At 38.6% G+C, this 20096-nt stretch overlaps 1 protein-coding gene across 1 annotated transcript; it reads right to left on the bottom strand.

Moving 5' to 3' along the window:
* Positions 1–1178: 1178 nt before the first annotated feature.
* shoc2 (SHOC2 leucine rich repeat scaffold protein) lies at positions 1179–18293 on the bottom strand. The gene is made up of 9 exons (XM_086083383.1): positions 18216–18293; positions 11275–12329; positions 10104–10241; positions 9879–10009; positions 9263–9451; positions 8322–8444; positions 6462–6599; positions 6258–6375; positions 1179–4340 (listed from the first exon to the last, which is right to left on the bottom strand). Exons 2-9 carry the CDS (start codon positions 11975–11977, stop codon positions 4132–4134), a joined length of 1749 nt encoding a protein of 582 aa, XP_085939509.1. The 5' UTR covers positions 11978–12329; positions 18216–18293; the 3' UTR covers positions 1179–4131.
* Positions 18294–20096: the final 1803 nt, after the last annotated feature.

The following is a 20096-nucleotide window of genomic DNA, read 5'->3' on the forward strand; positions in this document are numbered from 1 at the left end:
ATTGGTCAGTATAAAGAGGAGGGGACAGTTTCAGCAAATTCATCATTACACATATGAGCGAGCCTCATTAAAGTCCTTCAAATGAATGCCACATAAAAAATAAAGTGCATTGGAAAATTAAATTTGCCACTTTTTCTTCTCTGGGATTATGATCAAGTCTGAGCGAGTCACTCTCGTCACTTTCGACTTTTTGATTTAGTTTTAATTGTGGACTAGTGGTAAGCAAGTCTACCTCAACTGAGGTTCGGGGTTCTAATCTTGGCTAGTCTTCCTGCGTGGAGTTTGCATGTTCTGCTCTCACTTGCGTGGGATTTCTCCGCATACACTCATTCTCATTCTCCTAAATTCCAAAAACATGCAGGTTCATTTAACTCATTTACTGCCAATGACGGCTATAAACGTCAAAAATTATTTTAAACTATTTCTATTAGTTAAAAAAAAAAATCCACTTTTGTTAACAAGAATATAAAAACCTAGAATTTTGTTATTGTACATTTAGAACAGATATGAAATTTGTGATTAATCGTGAGTTAACTAGTGAAGTCATGAGATTAATTACGATTAAAAACTTTAATCGCCTGACGCCCCAATTTTTTTTAATTTTATTTCCTCTTTTTTTTTTCATTCACTGCAGTTGACGGCTATAAACGTCAAAAAATTATTTTAACTATTTCAATTAGTTAAACATTTTTTTCCACTTTTGTTAACAAGTGTATGAAAACCTAGATTTAGAACAGATATAAAATGTGTGATTAATCGTGAGTTAACTAGTGAAGTCATGCGATTAATTACAATTTTTAAAAAAAATACGCCTCTTGCCCCTAATTTTTAACAAGCTTTTTTAAAAATGAATTTATGGCAGTGAATGAGTTAAGATTTTAGATTTCCCAAAGTGAGAATGTGAGTGTAAATGTCCCGTGAGGCGAAGAATTTGGAACCAAAAGCAGATAAGTCTTTACAAAAATACAAAGTAACAACAGAGAGCAAGGCTGGCTTAATCTTGAGCTGACAACTAAATCATGAGCTGGCTCGATGCAGAGAAAACCTCGACTAATAGACCTGACAAAAGTGTCATACAGTAACCGAAGTTAGGCCAGTGCAATTCTATCTGACATAACAAAGGCCTCTATGCTAAAGTTAGAGTGACTAGACAAAATAAGAGTGACTCAACTGACAACTTCCATCAGAAGGTTCATTTGCATATGGTGAGACAAAACTAAGAACAGCTATTACATCATCATCAAACATTTTCATCTTAAGGGACATATCAGCTGTATAGCAACTGATCACACCAACATCATAATACAATGACCTGCATATGCAATAAGCCTAATACTCCTCGTGGTGTCCAACAAAATCCTAAAAGTGAATACTTGGAAGTCAGTATGTGCCCTACTGATTGTTAGCTCATAGGCTCCAGCTCACCTTTGACCTTAAAGAGGGAAAAATAAATAAATAAATAAATGGATGGATGGATGGGTTTAGTGGAAACCAAACATTGTAGAGGAAAAGGAAAAAGTTGTTTGTCAACTCAATGAAAAGCATAACAAGCACGTAAAAAAAAGACTATTAAGGAAGTATGTCAATGTATATAACAAGGATTAGCATTATGATTACACAATGCTTTGACATAGAAAAGCGGAATATTTGCAGACATACCAGATGGCCACTAAAACTAAAGTGATCCGTATGCGAGAAGCCTGCTTCATATGTACTCTAAAAAAAATTTTTTTTTTTTAATCTGTCAACTCTCCAGCATGCCTACATTCTGAAATAGCAGGACACGAACAAATCGTCTGCAATGCTCTCTGCTATTATTCATCATCCTCAACAGTGCAGTCCTCCAAGTGAATTATATAAACTACTAATTAGGAAATGTGATGAACACGCAGTGGTCCAAAAGTCCTTTTGTTTGTCTTCACACCTCACACATTCTCTCTGCACGTTCACACTCCCAGAGATGGAATGTAAAATTGGGCCACGTGCAAATCTAATAGCTGTCTCACTTTATACCACTTGAGGGCATTTTTCACATTGTCTTCTCATCAAGGATACGCACTTGCATTCGAGCGCTCTGAATGTGGCAAAATTTGGAGTGTAACATTTTTTTCCTGGAAAAGTATGCCTGAAATGTGTGCTTATTTTCATAAACAATTCAAATGAAGCATCATCATCATGGGAACCTTCGGAGGAAACAAGACTGCAGACTCTTAAAACACATGAGGATGATTCTGCATAAGGGAAACATGTACAACCACACAATTCAATATACGGCTGCTATGGGAAATTTGGTGTCGTGCTAGGATGCAACACATGCACAAAATTATTAGGTTTGATTACCATTGTTGGCATTTTTTTTAATGTACAGTCACTTGAAATAATACTAAGTGAATACACATATTTAGAAAAAGAACATTCAATGATATAAAATAAAAACGCTGAGCAGAACAAGTCATTTCACTTGCCATGAAGAAAGAAGCAGGATATGCAAACTTTTACTCCTTTTAACATTGACAGGATAAAACATCCTCCCCAAAAAAAAAGTAAATTTTTACTATAAGCCTGCAAAACTCAATTCTTTCCAAGTGATGCAAACTTACAAGATCAACTTACAGATCAATTACATCTTAATGAAAGAAAATGCCCCCATTGAAAAATAACCGATGAGAGGCTACTGCGTTTGTGTTAAACAGAGGGTGCCAATGTTTTTATTCCAAAAAAGTGCATAAGAGCAGCAGCATTACTGGGACAGTGTGGGACAAAATATCATAATAAAAACAAATTAAATTAGACGGGAACTTTTTTTTTTTTAACGAGACAAATTAAAGATATTAATATAAAAGGTGTCAAGGGATTAACCTTCCAATGTTTTATTATCAAACCTTTTTTTTTTTTTGAGGCTCTGATACACTCGCCAAGTGAAGTCCTTGAAAAATGTTTGATATGTTGGTCAATGATCAAGTGGATGACAGCTATGCAGCCCAACACTGAAGAGAATATCAAACAAGTAAACAAAACTAAAATTGCACTCAAGGCAACAACCAGGATTTGTATACATTATATAAAAACATCGCCTTTCATTTATCCCATCACCTGTTTCTTTTTATCACACGACAACAGATGGCGGTGGAGTCACGCGGCACCACCCACACTGAAAAAAAGTTCAACTTACTTTTTTTTTTTTGGATTGGTATTTCTCATATGTATACATTACTAGCCTTACATTTGACAACTACTGCTGCTATTTCTTTAAAAAAAGAAAAAGGAGAAAAAAAACTCAAATTGCCCTATTTCATAAGTGATGATAGCACTGAAATCGATTCATTCAACAGCAACACCAAAGTGAAAACAGCAGTAATAAAAAGAAAATTTTGAAATAATTTATGTCTTTGTATTCTCACGGACAATAGTGTTTAGAAATGAACCACTGGATCACTCTAAACATAGGCACAGTTTAAAAAAAAGAAGAAGAATTTTAAAAATTGTTAAAAACAAAACCGAACAAAAAGAAAGTACAAAAAAAAAGTAGAAACACACCATCATTAGACCTTTGTTCTCTGTGGTCAAGAAGAAATGAACACAAGTCATCATCTGAAGAGAGCGCGGTTGATGTCAAAAGTGAACATATCAAAAGAAAAATGACACCTTTAAATTATGGCAGCAGCAGTAAATGTGACCATCCAAAGACTTTTGTTTGTTTTTGCATATAGCTGTATCCTTGCTCACATAGTAGATGCTTGTAATTACTGTAAATACATTGGCAATGGGCGCACGCTTTATATGACTCAAAGACTTGCCACTTAGCTCACAGTTACTCAATATAGAAATTCATGTACCGTATCTTCACTTTTGGCAAAGAGACGGGAATATTTTCCTCCTGTACGATTCGGAATGGGAAGATGAGCGCGAGTGACGGGGGTCCAAGAATGACCAAAATCAAGTGGAGCAATGCAGAGTCTCCGATGCGTCTCCTTTTGTCTACCCGAGGACGGTGTTGAGAAAGAGTCTCGTTTGTGTCCATCTCCTCCGTTTCGTCCCCAACGCTGGGGAGGGGGAGGGGGGGGGGGCTGACTTCTTTACAGTGTATGATACACGGAATGGGGCGGGCGGGCGTGAGGGTGGGCTGTGTCCTCAGACCATAGCGCGGTAAGGTCCCTGCATCTTGAGGAACTGGATGATGAAGGAGGGGCCGCCGGCCACAATCTGGGGCGGCAGGTGGCTGAGGGGACAGTTTTCGATGCTCATGATGGACAGCTTGCTGCACAGGGCCAGCTCAAAGGGCAGGCTGTGCAGGTTGGGGTTGTCGTTGAGGTACAATTCCTCCAGGTTCTCCAGTGTGCCTATGGGAGAAGGAGCACAATGACAATGTGTGACTTCTATTGTGTGCAACTGCAACATGATTAACAGGTCGGCTCATCTAAGGAGACTTTTATACACCTCGCACCTTTGAAACAGCTTTACAGTGATGAGCCAAACAGGCTATATACGCTCCAGACAGCCCTCCAGGTTTCCCTGACTGACCGCCCGTGACATTACATCATAAAGTTAGATGAAAAGCTCCATTCTGCAGACGCGGCCCTACTTGTTTTAAGCATTTGTTAAAGATAGCTTTGCCATATAAATGAATTGCATGTTGCAACTAGTAATGTCTTCTTTTTTGTAGCCAGAATCTCACCTGAGACCGTCACATTGTGTCAAAAGTCTTGTTCTTTCATGTATAACCTAACGATACAAGATGTCATTGCTCGATAGCACCTGACCTAACACTCAACATACAACAAACTGAACCAAGAACCGTTTCCACAAAAACGAGATATAAACTGGACCGTGGATTTTATGAATCATTACACCCCTACTGATACGTACAAATAAATAAATTTGCCCCCCCTCCTTTTTCTTTTTTTTTTTTGCATTGTCCAAGTTACACAAGCATAATCAGTGCCCTGTTTCTGGTTCCACAAGCACTTTCACTGTCCTCTGACTACTTAAGATCATGCCAGGTTCCGAACGCGACAGCAAAACATTATCCTCATATGATACTAACATTTAGGAAAAATGTACACACACAGTATACATTATTGTATTATACACTTGTTGCGAAATTATTTGGTGACTTTTTGTTGTTGTTGTAATTCCTAGTCAATCTCAAGCACCACAACACAAAGAGAAAAAAATACATCATATATGATGTAGTTAAGAAGATGTAGCTGCATGTGCCTCTACCTGGTCATCAGGTGGTTTCACGTGATGCGTTGAGAGATGAACCGATTGGCTTCAACGGTTCTATGCCGCATGATTTTCAAAATGATTGGTGTTGTATTCAGGCTGGCACGGCCATTCCAACCACACTAGGCATTTAGACATTTTCATTTTTAGAAAATCCAGTCACGTTGCTACTTACAGATTATGAATGTAAAAGCAAATTTGAGTTTTTTTGTGATTCTGTTAAGACCACACACACACAAAAACATGTTCATTGTATTACAAAATAACAGTTGAAAAATTATTTTGTCTGCTTTTCAATTTCCTTTAGAAATACAAGTTTCATTCCCCTTAGAAGAGATGGCGTATAAAAAGTGTACACGATCCTTTAATAACAATCTTTTCTTTTGAGTGGTGGTACTCACAAAACTTGTAAACACATAAATTCACAACAACATCAAAACACAGGCCTGGTCTATGGAGGACCAAAACTGCCAAAATTAAAAATAAATAAATGACTACAAGTGAAAATAAAAGCGGATATAAAAATCATAATTCAAAAATTTATTTAAATAAATGAAAATAAATACAACAAAATATAGATATATCCCTAAATAAATACATTTTAAAAAGTAAAAATAAATACAAAAATTAAAAACGAGAATAAAAAAATAAAAATACATATAAAAATAAATGTAAAAAAATATAAAAAAATAAATGTATAAATATAATTAAATATCAATAAATACATAAATAAAAACGCTCTGCTCTCACATTTATTTCATGCTGTAGACGCTGTCTGGTTGAAATATTATTCAAATGAAGGGGCGGTCCCAATGTGTCTTGGGTTGGGCTCCGCCGTTGCAAACTGCCTTCCAATGGTCGCGTAAGCGGGGTCGGCGAACAAGGAAGTCTTGCCGGTTTGCATGCAGAGCTCCAGCAATGGACGACTATCTTGCCCACTGTCACCACAACTTGTTGTCGCACCCTCATTTGAATAATAAGTTGGGTGGAGCGACAATGAGTAAACACCAGTAGGAAAACAAAGTATTTACCGATCTCCTCGGGGAGATGTTGCAGCAGGTTCTCTCCCAAACCCAGATGAGTCAAGTTGGTGAGGTGGCCAATGCCTCTGGGTAATGTTGTCAGCTGGTTATTTGTCAACACCAATTTCTAATGAATTTAGAGGGCAACACACGTTACAAAACAGAAAATACTTCATTTGAATATCTAAAAAAACAGTACCAACAACAACTTGCCTGTAAATCCTTGAGGTATGCTATTTCATTGGGGAGACATTCCAACTTGTTTTCCTCCAAGTCAAGCTCCCGAAGCTTTCTCAAACTGCCGATACCATGCGGTAACTTCTTCAGAAGATTATTGGACAAAATTAACACCTGCAAACAAAGACCCCAAAAAATGAGGTGTCAAATGCAATGTACACGTGGAAGTTAGAGCTGCGCAATTTACTGTTTGAGCATTGTGATGTACTGTACATGTGCAATGGTCACAACGCAGGAGGCAAATTAACTCAACGTGATCTCATCTAATATCAAAGGTATCTTGATAGTGTGTCGAATGAACTAGTTAAAAAAAATAATACTAATGAATGTACTGTTGGCATGGAAATAAATAACTAACTTGAAGTCTGGCAGGAACCTGCTCAATACTTTTAAATACAGGTAGACTTCACACAAATGACTCAGCATGCTGCCTCTGCGCTCCATTGAGAATAGTTTATTTTCTACTGAAGCCAATGTAAACCAATAAACCAGAGTGAGAACAAGTGTACTGGTTTTTACACGTCTATGTTTTTTGTTTTCCTGTATTTTTTCATACTTCGCAATATCTATCGCAGGGTTTAAAATATGGGTGTCAAAATTATCGCGTTAATATCTCGTTAACTTAAAGTGCCTTTAACAGCACTATTTTTTTAACGCTCGATTAACGACCGCCCCTTATTTGGAAAAGTCTCAACTAAGGGAATTCCAGTCATGACGCAGCAGAGACGTCCACGTCAAAACTACCCATGAAAAATGCACTAGAGCTCAAACACACAATGTTTAAAGGGCAGAATGTTAGCGTGGAGGAGTCATTTAGACTGTGTAGCACTTCCACCCGTTCCGTGCTTTGAAAGAACGCACTCGGTTAGCCGTTAGCAACGAGCTAACCGTTGCTCCAGCTCTCTCTCTCTCTCCAAGAGGTGTCCATGGGCTCTCAAGAGCCGAATGGACGCCGTCTTGTCACTTGGAGTGACCACAAGCCACTTGATCTTTAGATGTGAGGCATGTTTTACCCAGCAACTCCACAAAATTGCTTGTAAAGAAAGGTTCAAGTGAAAGTGTCAATGTGTTCGCTTGCAGTAGAGCAACGTCACAGCGCATCTGAGAACTTAACAAAATAAAAGAATTCAACGTCGTGAAAAGGAGTCACTAGAACACAACTTAGCAGTAATAAATTAAATTATACTGCAAACATTTGTGGGGACTGGCGTCAAGTTGTATTTTCCAATTTTAAAATGTGCAGAAGTTCGCAAGTCACTTATTTTTTTAAACTAGATTGCTCTTAATATGGAAAGAAAAATGCACTGAGCTGTCACCATTGTCTTATAAATGCAATTATGCCATGTAGTGACAGAAAAATGACCAACATAAACCAGTCACACGTTTTTTTACAGTACATATTTAAAAATAAATAACTGAATTGTTATTAAATTATTGTATCAATGACTAAAAAATGCAACCATATTTAAAATTAAAAAAAAAAAGAATTGTACATTTTATTGTGAATTTAGATATAAATTGAGATTTTTTTTAAAAGTGTGATTAATCGTCAGTTAATTATTGAAGTCGTGTGATTAATTACGATTAAAAAAAAATAATCGATTGACATCTCTAGTTTAAATTAATAAAATCAAATCACAATGTCATACAATATTGTGTGGCCTGATGGAACTTATTACATAACTATTGGTCCAATCTTGCCTTCTCCTTCACACTTACCTGATATGTTTAACACATCTCAAATCATTCAGTGTCCAATAGGCCACAAGCAGGTTTACAGACATGGAGCCTTTTCCCACTAGTTAATTGAAATGACCAGCTGCAGCTCTGGCTCACCTCAAGAGACACCAGGCCGCAGACGTCCTCTGATATCTTCGTCAGCTGATTGGTGGCCAGGTTAAGCTCCACCATGCTGGCCCATGTGCCGAAGTCCAACGGTAGAGATGTTAACTGGTTGTCCTGAGGAAGACAATGGCATGCATTTACAAGTTAGGAGACAAGTCAGAGGGTCAATACAAGAATTATACTATTCAAGCTGTTGAGCACTTGAGGAACCGTGTTAGCTGGCGCCAGAATCAAATCTTACAGACTTCAATTCAAATAGCACCCGGTGCTGACGGGTCTGTACACAATGTCACCCCAAATGCCAATTCAGATTTCAGTAGAATTACTGTTCACACAGGTTGGGAACAATGTGAGACGATTAGAAACTATTACAGAAAAAAACAACATTAAGACCATGCATGTACATGTGTTACATTATGTTGATACAACATTTCACATGAGGATTAAATTAGGAACTTCTCACCCTTTTTAGAAGAATATTAGAGTCAAGAATACATTCAGTTAGTAGGCACATCTTTAGATGTAGTTGTGATTAAGTGTTATTACATAAACTTTTATGACGGGAGACAGAACAGTAACTCTGTTTTAACATGCAGTCAAATCGCACAAAATCCTGAAAAAACAAGACGGGGGACTTTCCACTAGATTCACACAACTTATGAATTGAATATATCAAAATGATTTCTAAGAGTGTGAGTTTTTTTCTCTCTTTCTTTTTATTCAAGAACATCCAACGTAAATCTATTATGTTTTACAACTTTCTAAAGCAGAAAAACTTATTTTTAATTAAAAGCAAAATATATTGGAACAGATATTAGCTATCTATTACATCTATAAAACAGAAAAAGACGTCAGGCACTACGGGCACATTAAAATAGACATGCTGAAGGTAATTGAAGGGAAAGAAAATGTCTCCCAGACAAAACATGTACCTTCATGTTAAGCTTGCTTAAAACTTTGGCCTTGATGAAGATTCCAAAAGGGATCTTGTTTATGCGGTTGTGCTCCATGTTGAGCGAGTAGATAGTTGAGAACTGGGATGGTCCACCCACAGGGTACGACTGGAAGCAGTTCCTTGCTAGTGTCAGGCTGGTCAGGTTGACCAAACTTGACAGGAGACCCTGATGAATCATAAACAGAGGATCAGCAGAAGCTTAATATAATCAGAAAGAAAATGGAGGAAACAAAGGCAGCTTTCATTTCAACTGGACGTACTTTGAAACACTTCTTGAGTGTTTCAGCAAAAACGAATTACAGTATTGCCTTTTTATAGCGTCCAACAGAAAGCATGCATGTCCAAATGTTGTGGCTTTAGTGATTTCTATTTAGGGATGGGCGATAATTTAATGAGACGATTAAATTAGTATAAATAAGTTTAAAGAACATAAATTATCAATATCAACTGATATGAAAAATGATATCATGACACATTTTTCAGCCGAAGACTAGCCAAATTTCTATCTGAAAATATTTGGAATACTTTTTTTTTTTAACTCAACATTTGGAGCAACATGCATTTTTGTTGACCAAATTACAGTTTTTCCTTACCTCTGGTAACACTGAAATGTTATTGTTTTCAAGATTCAGCTCTTCCAATTCTCGACATTTGGCTAAAGATCTGGGGATGGCCGACAATCTATTATATCTCAGACCCAAGCGATTTATACTGGCGAGATTTCCTGAAACGTAAGATTAGCACAATCATTTCCAATCAACAGTACACATGTTTTAATGCTGATTTAGACATTAAAAAGCAGAGTGGAAACGGCATACCTATAGTCTCCGGGAGGTCTAAGAGCTCATTGTGCTGCAAATCTAGGTTGGTTATTTGTGTGCAATTCCCAATCTCCTTCGGTAAGTGCTCCAGCTGATTATGGGCAACATCCAGAGTAATGAGGATGCGAAGTTCCCCTGGAAAACCATACAAAGAATATCTGCCATGTTTTTTTTAAGACAAATTCAACAGCATTCTTTAAAAAAATTAATAAATAAAGCTAAATGGTTAAAGCAATTCTAAGGAACATTCAGTTTACATTGATTATGGCACCATATGGACAAAAGCGGTAATGTTATTAGTGTTGTTCCGATACTGGTATCGGCAGAGGCCCCGATACTGCATTAAAACAGTGGTATCGGTGAGTACTAACAAGTAACATGCCGATACCATTCAATCTGATGCTAATATAGGACTTTGGATGCAGCATCTTGTGTCTTGCTCATGCACGACATTCACTGATGTGTAACATGTTCACTGCATGCCAAGCTAAGATATCCTATTGGCCCTTGAATGCTCTGAGCCAATGGCAAGACAGCTTTTTCATGTTGAGAAAAAAAAACTTAGGTATCGGTATGTTATCGGCATCGGTTGATACTGCAAAGCTGGGTATCGGAATCGGTATTGGGGGCCAAAAAAACTATCGAAAAAAACACTAAATGTTATGCCAGAAGGAAGACCACATTTCCCATGAGGACAAGAGCATTGCTGCATTTTTTTTTTAGCTCATGCCAGCGAGTGAAAGGCGGACCAAGGGCAGCTTCCCTTTTTCTTTTTTGCCTCCTCAAACAAAACCTTTCAATTGTTTCGCAGGTTCTGCCATGAAAGCAGTAATCGTGCGTCCACATTCAAATTGACTTCCGTCTTTGTAACGAATGGGGAAAGGGGAAACCCGGGAAAGTAACGTATGCCATAAAGCAGTTTTTAGTTTTTTATGTGGCAATGTTCCTACCATCCAAGTTGCTTGGTGCCAGTAAAAATGATACAGACCTTCTCAGGCCGTGGCAAAGGTACCATTCAACTAGTTTTAAGTCAATGTTTCATCCGAGTTCTGAAAGTATTTTATTTAAGTTGAAAAGTTCCTTAGTGCTACTTTAAACACAGCAGCCGCCCATAACAAGGTGAGTTGATCTAAAAATATAGTAGGTGGGACACACACGTTTGACCCACCTATTTCTGCGGGAAGCTGCTTGATCTTGTTCTCCCGGATGCTGAGCATTGTGAGCTTGGAAAGGTTCCGGATGTCTTTCTCCACCGTGGTGATGCGGTTGAAGCGCAGGTAGAGCGTGGCCAGCGACGTCAGTCGGTAGACCACCGGCGGGATCTCCCTCAGCTTGTTGTGCCGGAGATCAAGCATGCGAAGCTTCTTAAGGGAGTCCAGCGAGTCGGGCAAGCTGGTCAAGGAGTTTTCGCTCAAGGCCAAAGTGAGCAGGCCAGAGAGGCAACCCACTTCGGGTGGTAGGCTCTGCAGTTTGTTGCTGTATAGGTAGAGTTCAGCCAGCTGTGTCAGCTCCTTGATGGAGGTGGGCAACATGTGAATAGACCGTTTGGAGAGATCCAGTCTCATGGAATTTTCCTCCCGGCACTTGTTAAGCTCCTTAATCACTTCGGCGTTGCTGGACTTCTTGCGTGTACCTGGTGCTGGGTTTGGCCGCTTTATCGTATTGTCAACTGAGAAGGCAACACCCGGTGTTGAGCTGCTGGTGTCCTTCTTACCTTCTTTGGTTTCTTTCCCTTTGGTCTTGGCTTCTTTGCCCCCATCCTTACCTAGGCCTGCCAGAGCCTTGCCCTCCTTTTCCCTTTCTTTGCCTCCTGAACCGCTCTTAGGGTCCTTTTCTTTTGAATCTTTTTCTTTGCCTAAAGTACTACTCATGTCGACGTTATCGGGCGTCCTACAGAGTTGCTCATGAGTTTCTTGTCAGGTTACTTACTTAGGGAAAAAAGGGATGCGGACAGTAGAGCAGCCTTTTAAAGAAAACATCATTGCGCAGGACCACACACACACGTCTGATTCTCCTCAGGAAAAGAAGATTTTGCAACACTTTACAAATGCCAAATTCCTTTGTTAAAATGCCAGTGAGTAAAAAATCCGTTGAAGAATCTGGACTGCGGCATCCGTGGGCCACATACTTAAGCGTTGAGGCTGCATACAATCGCAGGACTTTTAGGTCAAACTTGTGGAATTCTTTCAGGCTCAAAGGGTCATCAAGGTCTTGGTAATCCCTCTGTTGAGGAAAAAAACATTTTTACATGTTAACAGTTTTTAATAGAACAATTTACAGTGATTTTGAGCTTTCTCTGGTCAACAGTTCAAGTTAAGACATGTTTATGGATTATTGACGGTTTATATTGTTCAAATTGTCTTTGAGAATACAGACTAGTAGTAGTAGAGAAGTAGTAGTAAAAGTCTCCAAGCCGGTGTGCAGCGCAACAGAAAATTAAACCACAAAAGTTGGCTGACAGCAAAGAAAACAACAGAGTCAGACAAATTAATTATGGATACGCAGTACACATGCGGTGCAACAAAACATACAAACCCCCCAATTTCAATGAAGTTGGGACATTGCATTAAATGTAAATAAAAACAGAATACAATGATCTTCAAATCCTTTTCAACCTCAGCCCTTGTCTATGGCCGGGCATACTGGTGGTCGCTGTTTCCAGGGTTGCCGGATTGGTGATACGCATAATACAAAATAAAAAAACTTTCATAAAAAAAAAAAGGCACACTAGCTATGATATAATTAACGATTAAAAACGACTTGTAAAGTCATAAAGTTTAAGTCAAATAGTCTCACGTTTGTGCCAAGTAAGTCACAACTTCGCATGTCATAAATGTAGTGACTTAAGGTTGATTTCTGTATTTGGACATTAATTTGTTATTACATGAATAAATGAAACAAAAAAGCCTTCAAAACAGGTTTGGTGAAGTACCTGTAAGTTAAACAACTGGAAATTACACCAGTCAAAGCAAATCTGTTGGATGAAATGCAACAAAACTCACATCAACTTTCTGCCACTAAATAAACATGGCCTTAGTGTTGACATTACAGATGCCTCCAGCCCCACCTCCATTTATATTTTGCGATTTAGCTATTGCTAATTGTCAGTACCACAGAGAAACATGGGCTATTTATGACTTATGTCTTTAAATCTTTAACATAAAATGGCAGCGTTTGTCTGTTTAGTCTCACCGAGTGTATAAAGCTGGTTGGGAACATGCCAAGTCACAGTCGAGAGAGACATGTTTGAGTGAACATCAGAACGGAGTGAAAAGGTTAGCAGTGCTGAGACTCATCTTTAGAAGTGGCCTTCAAAGCATACAGTAGAGCCCCCCCACAACAAGAGGTCATATGACCTTTCGGGAAAATCACAGCACTCCTTACAAAGTTTGACAGACCCTTCCTGAAATCAAACATGAAATCACAAATGCGCGCTGTGATCTGTTTACAGGCGTGTCTGTGTGCAAAAGAATTATGAACATAAAATGAGAAATGCCAGATCCCCCCCTGGATTGTCATCCAGTCCAAACTGAGCAAGAAACTTCCTTTTATGGTTGTCCATTACACACCGCATACACGACTACACATTACTATTAGATTCATGCTTTTGTTAAGTGAAACAAGTTCTGCAAATTAGTAGGTTCTTTTTTTTAATGCTCCTCTACTCCTCTAGCTCTACCCAATGGCATTTTTACTTGGGGGGGGGGGGGGGGGGGCATCAACCAATCCTGGGCTGCATCCTTATAATAAAAAGCAGCTTTTAAGGAAATAAATTGCAGAGGAAGTTCAGGTGACTAAATCAGATCAGATTTCTGAAGAAGGATGAAGAAATGAATGACAGCATGTTTGGGAAAAATCTAATAGAAAAGCAATTTATAGATGTTAGTATTAAATGACATGGCTACATAATGCACAATATATATATATATATATATAAATATATATATATATAAAGCCTAAAACCATCCCGCTTTCCTAACTTAAATCTTTGGATGTTTGCATCCTTGAATTTTGAGAAAATAAATGCTTTGAATCCTTGAAATATCAACTTTAAATATAACTTGAAAGGACAATGACAAAATAAAAATAAGAACGTGTAGTAAGAATTTAATATACTCAAATAATAGCAACTGAAAAAACAGTAAGAACAAATATTGACTGTTCCTGTGCATTTTGGCCTCTTGGGGCAGTATGGTGCCGTGCATCCATGGTGTACACACTTAAAGTGAGCACAGAAGAAAGTTACGATTTAATGCTATTAAAATAACTAATTTTTCACACATTGGGAAGAATTTGTGTGTGTTTTAAAAACGAAGCATGTTTTGTGTATATATATATATGGGTGTTATTCTTATTGTTGTGTGTTTAGCTTTACAGTGAACTCCAACTGGAATGTCATTAAACAGCTTAAAGGACACTCGGGGGGAAACAGAATAACCAGAATTACATACGCTACACACTTGCTAGTTGCTAATCATGATAGGCAAGCAAAATGGTGCATTCACTTTCACAGCGTCGGAAGCTTCAGGTTTCTTCGATAACATTTATAACGCTTTAAGGGGAAAATAATCTGCCATTTGGCCCAATTGGCCCATTGTTTAGGCAGATGTTTGAAGGGCAATAATCAACCGATTATAATCGGTGGCTGATTAATCGGTCGGGCCTTACTTTTTTGTGTCTGTTAATTGTTAAAACAGTATTTCAAGATTGTGCCTTTTTGTAAGATTATGTATAACTAAGTATTGTTAATCAATGTAAATATATAATTAAAAATTCCTGTCAACTTTAAATGTTTTTTTTAGAAAAGAGTGGTGGGCTGCCAGTGGGCTTCCCTTTAACCAAGTTTTCTGGTGGAAATAAGGGTTGTTTAAAAAATTGATTTGGCAATATATCGCGATCTTATAGTGCGCAATTCTCGAAACGATTCAATATGCGGCCGAATCGATTTTTAAACATCAATTTTTGATGGAAATATTCAACAAAACGTCTTACTTAGGGTTAGGGTTCACATTTTAAGCATGGAAGAATGTTCTATTAATGGAACATTAAGCCATAATATTATGAATAATAATAATATGAAACAGACTGCATCCTGTTTGTTAAATACAGTGGCTCAGTTATAAGCATAAAGTTTCAGATAAATTAATACATTTTTATACAAATCTTACAGTGTACATGTACAAGTTTACTGATTAGTATTTTCTATATTTGAGTTTTAAAAAAAATCGCAATAATCAATTTATAGATTTGTATCGAGATTAATCTGCACCGAATCGAATCGTGACCTATGAATCGTGATACGAATCAAATCGCCAGTTACTACGCAATTCACACCCCTAGTGGAAACACTGCCCTGATTAATATTAGTATTATGTGCAACTGCATTCTTGGCTATGACTGTGTATTAACCTCACTAGGCATCGTCAAAGAATATCCAAATAAAAAGCACCCTGCTCACAAAAAGCTGGTCAATTCTGGCTCCGGCTAAGGGTCCTATCAAGCCAAGGGGAAAAAGTGAAAACGGGCAGTAGAAGTCTACCCAAATAAAAGCAGTGGTGGCACTCAGAGGACCCAACACTTCTCCATTCACAGGGCTCAAGGCAATTATCTGAAAGTAGCAATAAGACAGAAATAACACCAGTCAAAAGTACTTGAACAGAGCCAGAGTGTACTTGCTTTGCTCTAACTTCTGGTCCAGACTCACATTACTCCTCATTTTGCACACAAAAAAAGTGTTACAAAGGGATGCTGGTTGAAATCAGGTCTACAATGAGGTGCACAAACACCTCAGATAATATGCTGACATCACAATTTGACAGTCCAATGTCCAAAGTATGCACATATTTCCAGTTGTTGTTTTTTTTTACTAGACTGTCTTCTTTACCGTCAGCACAGAACGTTGCATTTTAAAAAAAAAAACTAACAAAAAAACCTGTGAGCTTTGTTTCAAGTTAGTTTCAAATGTGCACCTTCAAATCGGCGAAGCTTGCAGGACACTTGCAGGAGGACCTCGTAAAAAAAATAAAAAAGGGAGAACAAAACTTAAAGGGGACGGACACATTCTGTAGAAGTACTAGTAACAATAGGACAAGATTTCCCAGAAATGACTGGAGTAAGGATGGTTGGACTGACCGCTGCAACCAGAGTACAAAGCACCAAGAATTTTGAAACTCAGATGATGCATTCCTGAGAAATTTAGTTTTTTTTTAGGGGTAACAGAAAAATGACCACGTAAGGAAAATCTGGTCAAAAGAACATCTCGACATTTGAGTAAAACAGTACAACTTATTTTGTTATTTCTCAACATATCTAATTGACCCTTCCAGTTCATCTGATGCTTGGAGAACGCCTTCTCCAATTGGTTGACAAGTTTCAGTGAAAAATATCCAATAATAAGCTCGCACACGATGAAATTCTGTGTTTATCCTCCAAGTCGACATGTCAAAACTAACGTGACGTTTCAAACCGTGTCACTCACACGCTAAAAATAAGATTTCATGAGAAGAGCATTGTGGGCATCATAATTGATCATACACTTTAGTAATCAATAGTTTTTTCCCCCAGAAATGTAATGTAAATGAATTTTAGAGGACTTGTGTTCATTCCATTTTATTGTATTTATTTTAGAAAATTCCACAAATGGCTGCTATATTAATCAGTGTTTCTTACCATTTTGACATTTATATAATTATGATGTTATTAGGTTTAAACCAGGCATTTCTTTATGTTATTCTGTTTAACTTGAACATTTGCATTATTATGCTGCTGTTCTGTTTAACTTGGGTGCTAATGGCATTCTCAGTGAAACATTCAGTTAAATACATGAAATCTATAAAACAACAACATTAGGTCACTAATGTATTTATCTAAAATAACCTAACTTCATCACTTATAGATTTACTGTACAGTATTATGTGTTGATAAAATATGGCAGCATGCAAAAAACTTACTGGATGGTTGGCGTTTTCGTCAAATAAAGCAAAAGTGTACTGGGTGAGAAAATTCAAATAATTCCATGCGTTGCTAATCAAGACAACCCATTTAACTAGTTGATTTGACGACAGTTCCAACTCTGGACGGCTGTTGTGCTAATGACAAATCCTGGGAATCAGATTAACGACACATCAGTAACAAGTCATGCATGTCATGACACCTTTTGAGATTAGTTCTCATGTATGCAATCCAATTTTGAGTGTACGTTGTCTCATGACTGACACAACTTGACGTCATTATTTGGGTTACGTGGGTTTGAGGTAACCAAACCGACTGTTGTGAAACATCCCGACAAACAGTTTTGACTGCTTGGATTGAGAAACGACGTGTTCGTAAACAAAACATTTTTGAACCCCATACTGAGGAAAACTACTGGGATGTGTGACTGACAAGAATACAGGAAATAAAAGCAAGTGAGCTAAACGTCAACAGCAAACGTCAGTGTTGCAGACTGCTAACTTGCTAACGTCAGCGAGCGAGCAAGTTAGCCTCGCGAGCTAACTGAATTCCAAGACATGTAACAAGTCCAAAACACGCCGCTGCAGTTCGATGCTTCTCAACAACCTCGCGTTCTTCCATCTATTTGGTGAGGTGGCGAACGTCTTGCGTTTGCCGCTGCCTGCAAGCCATAATCGGGCTCTCGAACGGAGCTAGCGGTACGCAGGCCCGAGCAAGCAGAGCGGGCTGGCTGACGCGAACCCGCTCGTCAGCCACGACTTGGACCGAGAAGCGAAGCCTGGCCATCTGAGGGCCATCGGTCGGTCGGTAGACACCCACCACGAAGAGCCACGGAAGCAAGCGACATCTTGGCGCAAGAGTCAATGACGACAAAGAGGGCGCGGACTCATCTTTACTACAGCATCCGAGCGGTGTTGAATGTTAGCCAAAGGGGGGGTGGGGGGTTTGGTGGAAGAAAAGAAAACACTCCTAAAACAGCGGCCATTCCGAAGCTGAACAAAAGAGTGCGTTTGTACTGGTTACAGTGAAATGACACTCGGGCGTTATGTGCTTTCTAGCAAAAGCCTAATCAGGGTACAATCTCTGGACTTGCGTGACATGGCGAAATGTGCGTGAAATGTCAAGTTTAAATCGGATAATATAACGTAAGTGTTTTACCTTCAGAGGTGTGACTCCGCCATCCTCGCTGCTTCCTCCTCTTTTCCAACCAACACTGGTGCTCGGCTCCCCCCGCCCCGCCCTCGCTGCCACCAAACTGCGTCATTCCCGGGCGGACCAATCGCGTCACTCGACACCAGCTGCGCCTCGCCTGCCTGCAAAGCGGACATGCGCAGTGCGCTCCGGCGGGCGACAACAGGCTGCAACCAAGTTCTCTGTCTGCAGCTTTCCAAGAACAGGAAATTTAGAGAAATTCTGGGTGTGTGTCCAATGTCCACGAAGTCTAGTCTTTACAATTTGTAAAACAAAATATATGTTAATAAAATGTATTCTAAATACTCAGAGGTAATCCAACTTTTTAATCACATTTGGTAGTTCAAGTGTTGATTAGATTTTGTTAAACAAACTCCTAAAAAAACGTCTGCTCCTCGGAACAAAATTGAACACACAGACTCGATTAGATTGGGGGGGGGGGGGGCATAAGAAATGAGAAAGAAAAAAAACCCAATAAATAAAGTTTAACATTTCAGATTTATATTATTTTATACTAAAGAGAAAAGTCCAAGAAACATGAAAACAACAATGACCAACAGAGGGAGACAGAACGGGAAGCCTGGTTACTTGCCTTTCAGCACCCCAAGTTTATTAAATGAAAAGAAGTAGCACAACTAACGTCACATCTTGTAACAATCTGTAGTATGGCACCGCGCCACATGGTGGCGCCTCTTTCTTTTGGCGTGCCAATGGGGCACTTTTTCGTTTTGCCTTTCAGAGTTTGTTTTTTTAAGTTTTTGCCGTGGACCTGAACGGTCGTGTACCTAACTGTATACTTTATAGTGACGCGAGATAACACCAAGAACTTCTTCTTCTATTTTTTCCGGTGTCCTTTTAATAAAGCAAGTACATGTGGACGCTCCCTGTTTGGCTATCCAGTAGCGCCCGTCCATGGCTGTACTCGGCGCAAACCAATCACGCCTTACAAGTTACAATCTCCAATATGTTTTCAGACACTTGTAATATGCACTCCAATTCTCCATAGTCAGTAGGGGTGGGAATCTTTGAATGTCTCACGATTCAATTCCGATTTTTGGGGCTGCGATTCGATTCAGAATCGATTTTCGATTAAGAACGCTTTTTGATTCAAAATGATTTGATTGACAAGGATTTTTGCTTCAATCTATAGATGAGCAAGGAATCGTAATGACTTTTTCCTTCTACTCTCTAATGTGGCTACAATTTAACAGGGTATTAAACCATGTGGAACCACACTGCCCCTAAGTGGCCAAATCGGGTACAACATGAACCGTGCTCCAAATAAAGGCACACACAGACAAAGGCAACACAGTATAAAATAATTTAAATGCAATTGATTTTGGGACATTTAAAATCGATTCTGAATCGTACTAAATGAGAATCGTGATTCTTATGAGAATCGATTTTTTGGCACACCCCTAATAGTCAGGCTAATGTATTGAATATTTGTGTTACATATTTAGTTTTGATGATTGCATAAAACCGCAGATAAAGCGCAAAGTGTAGCAAAGAGTAGTTAAGCAAACACAGGAAATCAGATGAAGCCCCAAACGTTTATTAACAAAGTTTTCTTCAATTTAAAACAATTATTACTGCTTTAGCCTTCATTTCTGTGCTTATAAACACATTAAAACGCTTAATCTCCACAATCGATTCAGCTGTTCCTCGTTCCATTCTGAACAATGGACTAGTCTATTTTCCTGCACATTTGCTGAAATGATTCAGGAACGCATATAAACTTGTTGTAGTTCTGCAGTCCCTGCATTTTCAAATGTAGCTTCAAATGCAAGCTAAATGTAGAAGATATTTATCAACTTGTAAAAAATTCTCCCTGCACTACCAATCGAA

Source organism: Leptonotus elevatus, chromosome 8, assembly GCF_054856555.1.
Source record: "Leptonotus elevatus isolate MCC_2025b chromosome 8, RoL_Lele_1.0, whole genome shotgun sequence".
Lineage (NCBI taxonomy): Eukaryota > Metazoa > Chordata > Actinopteri > Syngnathiformes > Syngnathidae > Leptonotus > Leptonotus elevatus.